The sequence below is a fragment of the Hippopotamus amphibius genome, chromosome 4 (genome assembly GCF_030028045.1).
Source record: "Hippopotamus amphibius kiboko isolate mHipAmp2 chromosome 4, mHipAmp2.hap2, whole genome shotgun sequence".
In the NCBI taxonomy this organism is placed as follows: domain Eukaryota; kingdom Metazoa; phylum Chordata; class Mammalia; order Artiodactyla; family Hippopotamidae; genus Hippopotamus; species Hippopotamus amphibius.
Genome location: NC_080189.1, coordinates 174,270,244 through 174,287,036, shown reverse-complemented (window position 1 = coordinate 174,287,036; position 16,793 = coordinate 174,270,244). Strand labels below are relative to the sequence as shown.

Genomic DNA, 16,793 nt, shown 5'->3' with positions numbered 1-16,793 from the left:
TAACCTTTAAATGCCTATGTTTGCTGCCACTACCCAGACCCTCCTCCCTACTCTCATTTCTCTGTTGGCTAAATCAGAATGTTCTAGGGTGAGCTCAGGCTGGTAACCTCCCCTGGAAGAAAGGAGGCAGGGGCTCCCTAGCCCTCACGTCCCGGGAAAGTGACCTCCCATTCTTTCCACACCGGACCTTCAGGGTTAGGAAGTGAGGCTGTCAAGCGGTCATCTCTTCTCTAACAGAGGGCCGGAGTGGGGGAAGCACCATCCGAGAGATGGCTGTGATTAACCCCACCTCCCACCCTGCGCTGCATGCCCAGATGGCCTTCACGGAGGCCCTAAGAGTTAGGAGACGTGCCCGCAAAATGGGAGTAGGAAGACCCAGTGCGTGGGCCTATTTCCCACCATGTAGTAGGTGCTCCGCAACTGTGGGCTCTTTCTCCACAGCAGTAAAAGCAGGCCTTGCACGCAGATGCTTCTGTGTCCTGTCCTGGCCACGCCTGCGTGAGATCGCTCCGGGGTCCCCAGGTGAGCTAAGCACTCGGAGCAGTGCCTGGTGTGTCACAAACGCCACCAGCACTCGCTGCTGCTATTAATATTCACCCTGCCAGGAAGCCCGGGTCCACGCGGAACGTCTGCCCTTGTTCCCTTATCCCCTCCTGTGTGGATAGCGAGGGGGTGCTCTGGGGAGGAAGCCGTGCGGAGAGAGCCCCGTGGAGGTGGGAAGTGCTCCCCTGCCGTGGCCTCGTGTGCAACCCGGCCGGGTGGGGGCTTTCACCGTGGTCCCTGCACACTTGACCCTGACCGGGCTGGGAAGGCAGGCAAAACCCAGCAGTGCTCACTGGAGAACCGGAAGGCCTTGCAGTCTGAGGAGAGCAAATTCCAGAAGCCAGATGACGTGCTAATTGCGAGCACTGACTGCTGCCAGCTTTCTTGTTCTGAGGCTTCAGGGAGGGAGCCAGCCTCCCCTGGTCCTGGCCGCCCACGCAGAGCCCCCAGCTCTGGCAGATCCAGTCCAGGACCGCAGGTACCCAGGGACTCCAGGGAGGACGTTGTTCCAGTGTATCTAGATGTTAATAAGAAAGGAGACATATGCTGTTTTCCTTGCAGTTTTCCTCTCAGAGAGAGTGGACCTGACCTTGAAGTCTGCTGTCCGCTAGCCAGGAGAGGACAGCCTCTGTCTGCCTGAGGCCTCTTTTTCCTCCTTACACAGGGAGGCTCCCCAAACTGCCTCCCCTCCCAGAGCTGAGGCGTCACACTCGGCACTGGGGCCGTGGGTCTCCCAGGCTGTCGCTCCTCTGACCACAAGCTCCTCCGGGGTCAGCCTTCCAGCTCCCGTGCCGGGTGCTCCTAGATGCAGGTGACTCTGGGAAGTCAGGCTGCTTTTCTGGCCCTCAGACACCACCCCCAGGGCCACACGCCCCGGGGCGAGGTCAGCCGGACAGCCCGCAGGGCCTGGACACTCCCTGCTGAGGGCACCTCCTACCCCCTCTAAGAGCTCATCCTGGAGGCCAGAGCCCTGTGGAGTGGGCCACCTGGCCCTGATGCCCGTGGCGCCCGTGGCCTATGGCTCTGGCTGCAGCAGGCCTCCAGGCAGCACGCTGAGCCCCTGAGCTGCCTGGTTCTGCCCCTTGCCCCTTGGTGACAAACAGCCTTCAGAACACTGGGGAGGCCTCATCCCTGCCACACACAAGCCACAGAAAGAAAGTACAGGGCTGAGATTTGAAGGACCAGCTGGCCAGGCCACATTCTTGGGCAGGAAGATGAAGCACTGTAAAGATGTCAGGCTTCTCCACACTCTTAGAGCTTTCGTGCAAGTACAGTTCAACTCCGAAAGGGAAGCCTCAAAGTGATTTTTTTTAAATTAATTAATTTATTTATTTTATTGGCTGCATTGGGTCTTCTTTGCTTCATGCAGGCTTTCTCTAGTTGCGGAGATCAGGGGCTACTCTTTGTTGTGGTGTGCAGGCTTCTCATTGCAGTGGCTCCTCTTGTTGCGGAGCACGGGCTCTAGGCGCGTGGGCTTCAGTAGTTGCGGCACATGGGCTCAATAGTTGTGTCTCACGGGCTCTAAAGCACAGGCTCAATAGTTGTGGCGCATGGGCTTAGTTGCTCCATGGCATGTGGGATCTTCCCGGACCAGGAATCAAACCCGTGTCCCCTGCATTGGCAGGCAGATTCTTAACCACTGCACCATCTAGGAAGCCCCTCAAAGTGATTTTTAAATGCATCTGAACTAGTACAGGGCAAGATTGTCAGTACATAACCTGAGAGTGAAGAGCAATAAGGAAGGGCTCCCATCCCACCTGTTGAGTCCTGGTGTGGAGTAAGGAAATCCAGCAGCACGGTGCTGATGCGAGAGGGAGGTGGTGTGGCTCATTGGAAAATTCAGGAAGCCCGCCATCTCATGTAATAATTCACTGTGTCACAGAGGCAGCGCCTCGCAGGAGTGAGAGGAGCGGGGAGTAGCTAGTTAGTATCCCGCTACATAGAGGAGACCCACTGAGGTTTCCTGGCTGCCAGGGAAGGTGGACAACTACAGGGAAAAGTCAGACTGTAACCAAAAGTGGGGTCCGGCTGCTCGCTGCTCAAAAGTCAATAAAGTTCTCCAGTCCATTCTCTGCATCTGCGTCCTTATTCTTGTCACATCAGTACCATTTTTAGATTCCGTATATGTGAGTTAGCATACAATATTTGTCTTTCTCTTTCTGACTTACTTCACTCTGTATGACAGACTCTAGGTCTATCCACCTCATAACATATAGCTCGCAGATGCAGAGAATGGACTGGAGACCTCGAGGTTTGGGAGGGGGCGGGGGGTGAAGGGGAAGCTGAGACGAGGCGAGAGAGTAGCACAGACATATATATACTACCAACTGTAAAATAGATAGCCAGTGGGAAGTTGTTGTATAACAAAGGGTGTTCAACTCGAGGATGGAAGATGCCTTAGAGGACTGGGAGGGGGAGGATGGGGGGGACTCGAGGGATGGTGGGGGAGAGTCGAGGGAAGGAGGGAATATGGGGATGTGTGTATAAAAACAGATGATTGAACTTGGTGTAACCCCCCAAAAAAAGTAATAAATAAAAAAAAAAAAATTAAAAAAAAAAAAGTCAATGAAGAGGACTTCCTAGGGGGCGCAGTGGTTAAGAATCCGCCTGCCAAGGCAGGGGACACGGGTTCAGGCCCTGCCCTGGGAAGATTCCACATGCCACAGAGCAAATAAGCCCATGCACCACAACTGTTGAGCCCATGTGCCGCAACTATTGAAGCCCACGCGCCTAGGGCCCGTGCTTCACAACAAGAGAAGCCACTACAATAAGGAGCCTGCGCGCCACAATGAAGAGTAGCCCCTGCTCGCAACAACTAGAGAAAGTCCTTGTGCAGCAACGAAGACCCAACGCAGCCAATACATAAATAAAATTAATAAATTAAAAAAGAAAAGTCAATGAAGAGGCCAAGTTGGTGGAAAGGAAAGTTTGCTTTATTTTGGATGCTGGCAACTGGCAGAGAGGGCAGATGCGTGTCCAAAGCCCGACTCCCCGTTCCCATGTCCCCCCACCTCCCGCCACCAACAATCAGGGGGCAAGAGCTTTTATAGACAGAGGGAGGGGACTACGTGCAGAAACAGCACAGTCAGCTCTGACAGTCATCTTGAAATTAGTCATCAATGGTCTGACCAGCAGCATCTTGGATTGTTTTAGATACAATTAATCTTCAGTTCCAGGGTCAGTTTGTTTCCATTTCTTTGAGTCCAGTTCTCAGAATTGTAGCAACTTATGTCAAGGACTACAGCCTGGTCATCATGTAGTTAACGTCTTCCACCTGGTGGGGGTTTCAGTATCTATGAGACAACTCGTAGGATACGGCTCAGAATATTATCTGTAGCCCTGAGAACAAACTAAATGTCCTTGACTTTGCTTAATGACTAAACTATTATTATTTGGTCTCCTTTGACTGTTTTCCTTTGTTTCTGCATTTTCTCACCTCTCTGATTAAACTTATTCTTTGATTAAAATTTTTCTGCTGACAAAATGCAGGCTGAGGACATGAGGGGTAAGGACCATAGGGTCCTGCTCTGTTTCAAGACCACAACAAACGGAATCCAAGATGTGTCAGTTCTTTGAAAGGATAACTGTCTGATCTTTGACGTGAAAGTAAATAAATAAATAAATAACCAAAGATCAACAAATTCAACTTAAAAACCTAAAAAATTTTGTTCACAGGAAAACAAATCTCAAACATCAAGAGCAGACTTTAGACGATTATGATAATAAATGAACGTCGTCTAATGGGCATGGGAAATATTTCACCTCAATTATTATTAAAGAAATGCAGGTTTTGACAAGGAGGGACAAGCTGCACTTACAAAATTAGTAAAAATAAAGAGTAATGATAGCAGGGCACGGGGTGACTGACCACTGAAACTCTGTCAATGGCTAAAATAGTGACACGGCCCTTTGGGAATATAACTTGCGAAACATTTGAAGAACCCTAAAGAGTCTTATCCTCTGACCCAGCAATGCCACTCTGGGGACATCTGCCCTAAAGGGAGACTTTCCAAATGGTTACCCAGCTGGTCCCACTGAGCCCATCCAGGGCCTCTTGGGGAGTCCACCGGGGACTCCGGGCCCCTCCCCCATTCTCCCTCCCCAGCAGTTCCTTTTTGACTACTTATACCCACGGTGTTTGAGTGTGAGCAGTAAGATTCCATTTAGCCAAAGATTCCCAGGGCTATAAAAAAAAAGCTTTGAAATCCATTCACCTAAAAGAGCAAAGAGGCGCTGTATGGGAAGATGTTCATCTCGGTGTGATTTAAAACAGCAAAGAGATTGGGTACAGCCTAAATGTCTGCCCCGTGAGGGAGACGTTGAGTAAATGAGAGTGTGTCTGTTGGAGGGAGGGGTACAAACACATCCGCTGTGGAGATGTCCAACTTGGAAACATGATTATGATAAAATATTTGGGGACCAACACATACGCCCTGATTAAAACTGCAAAATGACAGCCGTGTAAAATGACAGGGGACAGTGAGATCGGGGGCATGGTTAGGGTAGAGGACTGTGAGCAACTAGAAATCTCTGTTCTAATCGTTGTGACAGTAATGCCACAAATGACATGTATTGAGGTTGAAAAGAAATAAATGCTGGCAGACACCCTCCTGTGCAGGCTGGTGTCACCGTTACCCGCAGGACGACCATGAGTCAGTACAGACCATGGCCGTTCCAATCTGTTCATTCGTGGGTGAACCACTGTTTGAAATCGCCGTTTTTATGGTTCAAAAATGACCTAATGTCGGTAACTTCATACAGTTCACGGTTCGAGCAATTCTTTTGACTCTTACCCCTGAGTGCAGGAAGAACTTGAGCTTACGTTGTGCCCTGCCCAGTGGAGATACATGCCTACATCCAAGGAATGTGCTGAAACTCGAGGCCAGATAGACGTCCAGAGTGGTAGTCTCTCTGACTCTGTCTGTCTGTCTGTCTGTCTGTCTGTCTGTCTGTCTGTCTGTCTCTGCAGGCCCTGATCCTCCATCAGCTGGGCCGCTACAGTCTGGCCGAAAAGATCCTCCGGGACGCAGTGCAGGTGAACTCCACGGCCCACGAGGTCTGGAACGGACTGGGCGAGGTCCTGCAAGCTCAGGGCAACGACGCGGCGGCCACGGAGTGCTTCCTGACGGCCTTGGAGCTGGAGGCCAGCAGCCCCGCGGTGCCCTTCACCATCATCCCCCGCGTGCTCTGAGCAGCGCCCCAGCCTCACTGCCGCCTGGGCGCCGAGGGTTGAGGGTCGAGTCTGCGCACGGAGGCCCTGGGTGAATGTGCGACTGACCACAGCGGACTAAGCAAACCAGCCCTCGATCATCGCTCTCCGCGTGCGTTTCTGTTGTCGTTTTCGCCAGCCCGATAGTTTTTGAATCTACTGACGTTGTTCAAAATGGATTATGTGCCATATTTTGTTAGTTGACATCTGAGTTTTAGGTAAAATGATTATGGAATTAATCTGCAAACGTAGAAGAATATATTCAAAGTTAAAAATCAGTGGCAGAACAGATTATTTTTATCAGAGCTGTAAAGAAAACCGTTCTCTCCCCACCATCACCACTCCTGCCCTGCCCTTGGCCCAGAAACCAAATGTGAATTTTCTGTTTCCCACCTCAGTACTAGTCCACGCCAGGACACCAGCTGACAATTTCTTGATTTCATTGTCAATAATTGTACCATGTGATAAATTACTGTCCTCACGTAGAACAAAGCCTGAGTCCAAGAATATTTATATTTTACCAATATATGCCTGTTACAAGAGAAGGAAATATGAGTTATTTAAGTTTAACTTTTTTATGTGAATTCAGAGTTTATTTATCGATGGAAATATGTACAAAGAAGCTTCAAATGGAATATTTACCGACATTCCTTATACATGACAGACACTTGGCTAAATGGAAAGATGATGTTAATAATAAAATGATTTTTAAATGGACCCATGGCTTGTGTTGTTCGTGAATGCCCACAGACCTGAAAGAGATTGACTCAGTTCCTGGAGCAGGGCACTTTCGGCGCCTGCAGGCCACCATGGAGGGATCAGCCCTTGGAAGTCCACCCCTGAGTTTAGTGTGGGAATTCTCCTTTCCCAGCTCTCCCCATGTTTCCTGGGATTGGACCATGTGACTGGGGCCCGGCCACTCAACATCCAGCATTCACTCCTACAGAGGCTCAGGAATGAGCATGTGAGCGGAAATGGTCCAATGAGAGTGGGAGCTGCAAGGAAAGACTCTCACTCTCGTGAGGGACTTAAAGCTGAGAGGCGAGGCTGGAACTGCAGCAGCCGTCCTACCACCATGAGGAGAGGGCATATAGAAGTTTGGGGGCCAAATGTGAAGTCAGAGGTTCAACCCAACAGTGTGAATAATAAAGATCAAGAACCAGAGAGAACTTGAGCAGGCCTCTCTAATCCCCCAGAGCTGCTCAGCTGAGCAGCTGTGGGGTGGCCCCGCTTGCCAGGACCCAGGGAAGTGTGGAGGGCCTGAGCTCTGATCTTAGGCATCCTGAAGTCTCAATCCCTCCTCCCCCTGAGCTAGGCACAACCTCCCTGACTCACTGGGCAGGCAGGTGAGGGGGCCACTGATGTTTGGAGACAGACCGAAGGCAAGAGCTCACTGTAGGCAGAGCAGGTAAGCACCCAAACTTTAGCACTGGCCCCGCCAGGCAGAATCTGGAGGTGTGGGTGGTTGTAGGTCATGGAATTTGCAACGTGAGACACTGGCAGGAAAGGGCAGGTGCTCAGCGGGGCAGCAGCGAGCCCTGGCTGGAGGGTCAGGTCCAGCCTGCCATCCTGTGCAGAACTGTGGGGAGAGACCCACCCAGATCAGGACTGGGAAGGCAGGAGGCCAGGGCCACCCAAGGATAATGGTCTAGGTATCATACCAGCCACTGTCTCCCAGGCTGGCTGCATGCCAGGACCTTGTCTTGGAAAATCCTGTGCACATCAGCCTGTGTAGGGGCACTGGTGATGGCTTCTGTCTGCCTGTGCACCATCCGTCCCCTCCAGAGCGTCCCGTCCCCCTTGGGAGAACCCAGTGTGCATCCACATGGTTCAAGAGTGAACACACGGGCCCAGCCTTTTTGTCCAGAACTCTACAGCCCCCAAGTTTCGTGACTGGTTCAGGTTTAGACATGTGGCCCAAACGTGGCCAATGGGAGACCCCTCTAAGATTTGTGTTATGGAAATACTAGGAAAAAAGCCTCCTTCTATTGGATGTGTCCTGATAAGACGCCAGCTTAGGGCTGCTGGTGGCCACTTGGCACCGTGTGGGGTGGCCTGTATGGGAGTGATACCAGTCCAGGAAGAGCGTGAGGAGGTAGAGAGACCGGGGCCCAGGCTCCTCGCTGGAGCACTGACACTCTGAGTCCTCCCCAGCTGGAGGGGAATGGGAGGGCAGGTGGGCCAGGGAGGGGAGGAGGAAGAAGTGAGGGGAGAGAGGAGGCCCTTATTTAAAGGGAGCCAGCCCTCCCTCCCCCCCAAACCCCAGCAGTGGGGAAGGGTCTTGGGAACAGGGCCAGATTGGAGCCTGGAGGCAGGTCCCAGGCTCACTCGCAAGACGAGGGAGGGCTGTGAGCTCAGGATCTCCCCAGGTGGGAATCAAAGCCTCCATCCCCTGGGCCCCTTACCTGTCTTCATGGCCCAAGCGAGGGCCTGTGCGTGTCCGTGTCTGTGACCACATGGAACAGCCCCCAGACTCCTCTGAATGGCTCCTTTGTGGTCACCAAGTCATCCTTGGGTGCCCCATTCCATCTGCCCCCAGGAAGCCCTGCCCTTAGCCAGGCACCCTCCCCACATGCTCTGGAGATCTGTACCCTCCACCCTGTCCTTTCTGGATACCTTGGGCAGCCTCTCACCCCGACCTCAGCTGTGGCCGCAGCCCAGCGGCCCCTCGCCAGCTCCCCCAGCATCGCCAGCACAGGGGAAGATGAGCAGCGTGGCTCTGCTGAAGGCCTGGGGGCAGCAGAAGGGAGTTTCAGGGCAGGACCAGCCCCTCCGTGCCCTACCATCTCCCTCTTACATCCCTCCGAGCCTCCCCCCACAGGGAGCCTCTCACTGAACAGCCCATCCTTCTTTATCTCCACCTGACTCTTTCCTGCCCTCTCCCCCCCAGCCCCACCCCCGCTACCTCTCACATCCAACTGGGAGGCACCAGTCACCTTGTAGAATTGTCACTAGCCTGCTCAGGCCTCCTCCGATCCCTCCCTGCCCCTCTCTCTGACTCCTCTCCCTCCCATCTACTCTGAAAGCATCCACACGCAGGACCACAAAGCCCCTGAGGCCGTGCTCAGGTCCCGTCCAGCGGCAGACGGGCAGCGGGCAGACCATGCAGGGCCATGAGGACCCCAGCTCATACCCCCACACACATACACATACAAGCACATGGCTGGTCCCCAGGAGACTGACCCTCAGAACTGCCACCATTCCCACCACCAGCCTTCCTCCCACTTGCGGTCAACTCACTTCCTGCTGCCCCCGCCCACGCCATGGCCGGATGGGACCAGGAAAAGGACATCCTGCAAACGTCTCAGGCAGGCAGGGGCTTCTCCAGAAGGTCTTTGGAGGCCAGGCTGAGACCCTCCCTCTCCTCAAGGCCGTACCCTAGGGGACCCATTCCAGCTCTGTGCCTGCCTGGGGGTGACCTTAGTCACTGTCCCTCGCTGAGTCTCAGGGTCCGATGGGGACAGGCAGCCCTGCCAGCCTGGCCTCCCGGCTGAGACGTGAGTCAGCAGGCAGCTGTAAGGGTTGCGGAGGGCCAGGAAGGGCTACCGCCCCACGGGGCCACTGTGTGGGGCCCGGGGGCCAGGCTGCAGCTGGACTCCTCCTGGAAGCTCAGGCCCGGGGGCGGCTGGCTACAGGGAGGTGGCAGGCAGGTTGTGGGGTGCCTTCTGCCCATCTGCCTGGAACAGGGGCTCCAGTTGGGCCACTCACAGCCTCCAGGGCCCTCCCTGCCTCCCCCATCTTCTGCTGGTTGACCCCGGCCTCCTAAGGACAATAGGGTTTCCTGGTGACCCCTGGGCTGTGGGTCACACAGATTTGGCTGGAATCCCAGCTCTGCCTGGTCACGTCACCGCCAGTGGAGAAGGGCCTCCAGCTCCTGTCTCAACGTGGGGGAGACACTTCCTCTCCGAGGGCTGTTGGGCCTGTTAATATAACCTTGGTGAAGTGCGGTGCCTGGGCCAAGGGTACTCTTCAGGGACGCCCCGCTTTCTTCCCTGCCTAGCGTGAGAAGGGTGGAGAGACATGCCGGCTCTCTTCTCCCTCCTCCCACACAGAACTATTTGCAGCAGAGCTGGAAGCCACATGTCAATTCCCACCGGGCTTCATTCCCTCTCTGCCTGGAGGAGGAGGTGAGGGGTCTGGGCTGGAGTCCCTCCTGCCCCCAGTGCCAGGTCAGCAGGGGTGCAGCAGGTGGCCTCCCTCACCTTTGCCTCCTGGACCCCCCAGCCCTGCCCGCATGTGCCGTGGAGCTCAGGCTGCAGCTGCCTGAGGCAGGGCCTGAGTCCAAGGGCTCAGGCTATGGGGCCCAGCCCACCGGGGTTTGAATCTGGGCCTGGACACAGTTTCAGGAATACAAAGACTCAGGCCATTAAATTCTACCATCTAGTATTCTCAGCATTTTAGCCTGTTGCCTTCCTGCATTTCCCTCGGAGTGTATTTTTTTGAATGATAAATACAATTTATTTTTTTTAATTTTATTTTATATTGGAGTATAGTTGATTTACAATGTGTTAGTTTCAGGTGTACAGCAAAGTGATTTAGTTATACATATACACATATCTCTTTTTCTGATTCTTTTCCCAAACAGGTTATTACAGAGTACTGAATAGAGTTTCCTGTGCTATGCAGTAGGTCCTTGTTGATTATTTTATACCTAGTAGTGTGTATATGTTAATCCCAACCTCCTAATTAATCCCCTCCCCCCTTCCCCTTTGGTAACCATGAGTTTGTTTTCTAAGTCTATGAGTCTGTTTCTGTTTTGTAAATAAGTTTATTTGTAGAATGTACATTTTGTTAAACCAGAAATGTTTTTATTTTATTTACTTATTTATTTCAGAAGTTCATTTATTATTTATTTATTTGGCTGCGCCGGGTCTTAGTTACAGCTCTCAGGGTCTTCACTGCGGCATGCAGGATCTTTAGCTGCAGCATGTGAACTCTTAGTTGCAGCATGTGAACTCTTAGTTGCAGCATATGCTATCTAGCTCCCTGACCAGGGTTGGAACCCAGACCCCCTACACTGGAAGCCCAGAGTCTTAGGTACTGGACCACCAGGGAAGTCGCTAGAGTGTATATCTTTAATAAGGTGAAATCATACTATATGTAACACTTCCTAGACCATTTCACTTAATATTCCACTTATTAAACTCCATGGACAATTAAAGACAGCCTAACCTTCCATCACATGGATGCTCTGTAAATTATTTAACCCTTATTATTCAATATTATTATTTAACCCTGGCCCTTATTGTCAGCCATTTAAGTTGTCTCACCCTGTCACACCACATACAATGGAATAATTAACACTAGCTCCCACTGATTGAGCATTTACTATGCACCAGACACTGTTCTAAACGATCTATTGACACAAGTATGAAGTCATCTAACTCTCAATGACAGCTCTATGAGGTGGATGCTATTACTACAGATACTGGTACAGATGAGGGATGAAGCCTTCTTCAGAAGATGAAGAAACTTGCCCACGGTTGGGTGATTCTGTGGTAGGTTCAAGTCCAGCTCACCTGACTCCAGAATCCATACTCTTAGCCACACACATACACATTTTCCCCAGCATCTCTGACTGTCTATATCTCAGGATGGACTTCTAGAAGGAATGTTACTTCGTGCAGGAACCACACTACACACTTTCTGTGACTTATCGCATTTAACCCTCCCGATTCTATGGAGTGGTCTGAAAACTGAACAGAGCCCAGCTGGTTGGCTAGAGTTGCTAGATTCTGTCTGGCAGTTCCGTGTGGAAGCCAATCATTAGCAGCACTGAGGGCTATGGGCTCCTCCCCAACAAGGTCACCTGGCCAGCTGGCGCCCCACTGCATGTGAGGGATAGACAGAGGGTACCATCAGCAAGCGGGTGCCAAATCAGGTACCTGGTCTGGGCTGGGTGAGGTCCCTGCTCTCTGGCATCTCAGGCACTGAGAAACTCTCCCATGAAAAGTCCAGTAGGGCAGATGCAACAGGATTCTGACAGCAGGATTCAGCTTCCCTTCTGGTCTGATCAGGAGACAAAATCCTCAAAGGCATCTGGACACAGAACTAGATGGAAATTTGGTCCTGGGTGCTCCAAGAGGGGAAGAGGCTCCTGGACACATTAGAGGTACCTGTACAATATTGCCCACCAATCCACCCTGATTGTGGATTAATCCACGTGTTAACATCACTAATTTCACCAAAAAGAAAAAAAAAACATTTCTCAAATCTACCCTCATTTTATAGATGGGAAAACTGAGACTTAGGGTGATAAAGTGACTCACAAAATAGCATAAGCTGTATTCCATCCAGGAGCCATTGATTCCATGGCCCTTCCATGGCCTCCCTGCGGGAACCAGGGCAAAAACCATGAACACTTTTAATGCCCTTGGTATATATGAATAAATTGCCCTACCAGTTTATACTCATACCGCGGGCTGTGACTGCTCGCTATGGGGGCCCCGACCACTTGGCGGGTTGTTTGTAGCCACCTGAAACCCCAAATCCAGCCTTTCTGTTGTGCGGCCAGCTTGGGGGGTAGTCCAGGCTCACAGCAGGTAGTGTGGGGTGGTCTGCCCTTTGGCATCACCATTCTTGCTTCCCTGGTTTGTGCAGGTACCTGGGAGGTAACCTGCATAGCTGTCTGCTTTGTCCACAGAGAAACCTTATCACAAACAGAAGTCCTTATCAGTCAATCATCATATGCCCACCTCATCTACCAATAGATGTCTACTCTGGGCCAGAACATTCTTCCAGACCTCTGTCCTGATCCAGTGCCCCAAGACCACATCTGATTGTAGTGTGATCATAGGTGAGTCACCTCCCTCTCTGGGCCTCAGTTTCCTCATCTGTTAAAAGGGTAGGAAAGGGTTTGAGTGAATGATCCCTGATTCTTTGTAACTTTTGATTGATTGATGGATTGATTGATTGGCTGCGTAGGGTCTTTGTTGCTGCACGCGGGCTTTCTCTAGTTGCACCGAGCAGGGGCTACTCTTTGTTGTGGTGCACAGGCTTCTCATTGCAGTGGCTTCTCTTGTTGTGGAGTGCACACTTCGGTATTTGTGGCATGCAGGCTCAATATTTGTGGGCTTGGTTGCTACACGGCATGTGGGATCTTCCCAAACCAGGGCTCGAACCCATGTCCCCTGCATTGGCAGGCGGATTCTTAACCACCGCAGCACCAGGGAAGTCCCCTTTGTAACTTTAAACATTGCTGTGTTTAGGGACCCTCTCCCAGCCGGACAGTGGAAGAGCTGGGGATGAAGGGAAGTATCAGTGTGAAGTGCCTGGCATGGGAGATGCTCAAATCAGAGTGAGGCTTGGGGAGCTTAAACACTCAAGTGTTGGTTGGAATAAGCAGCTCCTTTCCCAAGAGTAGAGTTGGAAAAGAGGAAAAATAATAATGCCACAGTGGAGAAACCTGGCAGATACCACCTTAACCTAGTGATCAGGTCAACATCACCCATGGTTAGTCACATGGATGACACGTACCCTGATAGGATGGGTGAGAAGGCTGTTCACCCGTGCGGTCTTCTTCCCCAAAAATCATAACCCCAGCCATGAGAAAACATCAGAAAAACCCAAATTGAGGATCTTTCTACAAAATACCTGACATTACTCCTGAAAACTGTCAAAAGCATGAAGAACAAGGTAAGTCAGAGAAACTGACCCAAGCCAGCAGAGCCTATGGAGACATGAGAATATAATGTGGTGTAGGTTCCAAGATAGGCTCCTGGCACAGGAAAGCGACATCGGTGTAATGGATTGGTGACAAATGCATGCATTCTAGAGTGTAATTAATAGCAATATATCAATGCTGGTTCCTTAGTTCTGACAAATATGCCAGGCAATATAAGGGATTAATATTAGGGGAAACTGGGTGAGGGGTATATATGTATCTATGCTATCTTTGCAACTTTTCAGTAAATCTAAAGCTATCCCCTAATTAAAAGTTTATTTAAGAAAGAAATGCATCCTGGACCAACAAGCACACAAAAAGATGTTCAACATCATTAGTCATGAGGGAAATGCAAGTCAAAACCACAATGAGATACCACTTCACACCTACTAGGGTGTCTGCAATCAAAAAGACAGACAATAACAAGTGTTGGCTCGAATGTGGAGAAATCGTAGCCCTTGGGTATTCCTGGTGGGAATGTAACATGATGCAGCTACCTTGGAAGACAGTTTGGCAATTTCTTAAAAAGTTAAACATAGAGTTACCCAGGAATTCCTGTGTATTTACTGAAAAGGAAATATCTGTCCATACAAAGACTTGTCCATGAATGTCCCGAGTGCTCCATTCATTACAGTTCAAAACTGGAAACAGCTCAAATATCCATCAACAGATGAGTGGAGAAACAAGTTGTGGTCCATTCACATAGCGGACAGTCCTGGCAATAAAAAGGAATGGACTATATCATCAGATCTAAATCTGTAAGATTAATCAAAGAAAACATAGGAGAAACCCTTTGTGACCTTGGGTTAAGCAGGAGATTTTGGATACAGCACCAAAGATGTGATCCATAATAGAATAAATTGAAAAATTAATCTTCATCACATTTAAGACTTCCACTTTTCAAAAAAACATTCTTAAGAGAATGTCTGGGGGTTTCCCGCCTGCCAATGCAGGGGACATGGGTTCAATCTCTGGGCCAGGAAGATCCCACATGCCGTGTAGTAACTAAGCCCATGTGCCACAACTACTGAGTCTGTGCTCTAGAGCCCATGAGCCACAACTACTGAGCCTATGTGCCACAACTACTGAAGCCCGCATGCCTAGAGCCCGTGCTCTGCAACAAGAGAAGCCACCGCAATGAGAAACCCACACACCGCAACGAAGAGTAGCCCCCGCTCGCTGCAACTAGAGAAAGCCTGTGAGCAGTAACAGAGACCCAATGCAGCCAATAAATTAATTAATTAATTAATTTCTTTAAAAAAAAAGAATGTCTGGGGGGAAAATCTTTGTAAATCACATATCTGAGAAATGGCTTGCATCTAGAATATATAAAGAATTCTCAAATCTCAATATAAGAAAACAAACAACTCAAAAATGGATGGTGATTGAGGAGAAATTTATACATATAAGCTGTTTGTTGGTATGTAATTGGATATAACTCACTTGGAGGCCAATTTTGTAGAATTAAAAAAATTAAATGTACTTTACCCTTTACGCTTCAAAAAAAAAAAAGGAATGGACTATTGGTATATACAACAACACAGATAGATTTCAACGTAATGATGATGGGTTCAAGAAGCCAGTCCAAAAGAAAGAGAACAGACTGTATAATTCCATTTACAGAAAACTCTAGAAAATGCAAACAGATCAGTTATAGAAAGCAATTCATGGTTCCCAGGGTCAGGAGGGAACTGAGGAGGGCAGAGGGGGCAGGTGGGCGGAGTTACAAAGAGGAGGAGGAAAGTTTGGGGAATGACGGGTGTGTTCACTGTCTGAATTGTGGTGCTGGCTTCCTGGGTATAGACCTAGGTCATATCAAATTGTACAGTTTAAATATGTACAGTTTATTGTGTGTCAATTATACCCCAATAAAGCTATTTTTTAAACAGAAATAGAGTCACAGATGTGGAAAACAAACTTATGGTTACCAGGGGGGAAACTGGGGTGGAGGGGATAAATTGGGAGATTGGGATGGACATTTATACACTACTGTATATAAACAGATAACTAATAAGGACCTACTGTATAGCACAAAGAACTCTACTCAATACTCTGTAATGGCCTATATAGGAAAAAAAATCTAAAAAAGAGTGGATATATGTATATGTATAACTGATTCACTTTTATATACAGCAGAAACTAACACAATATTGTAAATCAACTACACGCCAATAAAATTTTTTTTTTAAAGGAGTAGGAAAAAAAATTTTTTTTAAGCTGTTGGGTTGTTTTGTATTTTTTGGCCAGGCCATGTGGCATGTGGGATCTTAGTTTCCTGACCAGGGATTGAACCCATGCCTCTTGCATTGGGACTGCAGAGTCTTAACTACTGGACCACCAGGGACGTCCCAAAGCTGTTTTTTTACGTGAAGACTGAGGATGGGGACAAGGGCCCCGTGGCCTCAGTCTCCCCACCTGTCATGTGGGGTGATCGTGTGTGCCCCAGACCCCCTGAAAGCCCAGGAGGAGGAGGGTCTGAGGTGAGCCCTGCCCTGGCCCAAAGGCCCGAGTGCCTAACTCCAGGCTGGGCAGCTGCAGGACCCTGGTGGTGCGGGGACCCTCCCCATGGAGGGAGCATCCACTTACTCCCTCTCTTTTTTCTTCCCGAAGAAAAAAATACATGATGCTACATGTACTTTGGGAATTTTTCAACACAATTGTCTAAAAATAGCCTGGGCCACCACAGACCGATTCCTTTTTAGGAAGGGTTCAGCAGCCCGGCCTGTCCCGGCTGCCGGGTCAGGAAGCGGAGGCTCAGCCGGGCGGAGCCTGGGGCAAGGGCCATGGGGACCCTTCCCTTGCTCAGGCCAGGCCCCCCTTCTGTCTCCACCAGGCTGCCGGGAGCACAGGGCGCAGCAAAACAGCCACCTTCTCATCCTGGCTGCTCCCCGTGCTGGGCCCACAGCCCCAGTGCACCTCAGCCCCCTGCTACAGTGCCCTGCGGGGGCTTCTCTGTGCCTCAGTTTCCCCATCTGGGAAGTGGCGTGCTTTGCTACCTTGCCCCGCTCACTTTAGGGCTGGGCTGTGCCCCCTGGGCCGAGGATGTGGACAGCCTTTAGAAATGGTGCACACCTGCCCTTTCCTGTGGTGGAGTTGGCACGGCAGGCTCAAAGAAGGCTGCATTCCAGCCAAGGGTGCAGCCAGACCAGGCACCAAGCCCTGGCATTCCCCACTTTCTGGGGGGTGAAGGCCTGTGCTCCCCACTGGCTGTGAGGGTTGTGGATATAATGTGTGAAGACCCCAGGCTCGTGGTAGCGCCCAGGCCAGCTGGCTGTATTCCGTGATGAATCATCTTCACACCAAACCTATGAGATGTCTACACATATTACACTCTGTTACGGATTGAGCTGTAGCCCCCAAATGCACATGTTGAAGTCC

At 50.4% G+C, this 16,793-nt stretch overlaps 1 protein-coding gene across 4 annotated transcripts in view; it reads left to right on the top strand.

The window, feature by feature from the left end:
- TTC7B (tetratricopeptide repeat domain 7B) overlaps positions 1–6,469 on the top strand; it is a 240,891-nt gene extending 234,422 nt beyond the window's left edge. For all 4 annotated transcript variants that reach the window (XM_057733137.1, XM_057733136.1, XM_057733135.1 and 1 more), the window contains one exon: positions 5,513–6,469. In XM_057733137.1, the coding sequence (XP_057589120.1) occupies positions 5,513–5,734 (222 nt within the window). In that variant the 3' untranslated portion in view covers positions 5,735–6,469. The remainder of the gene's footprint in view (positions 1–5,512) is intronic.
- Positions 6,470–16,793: the final 10,324 nt, after the last annotated feature.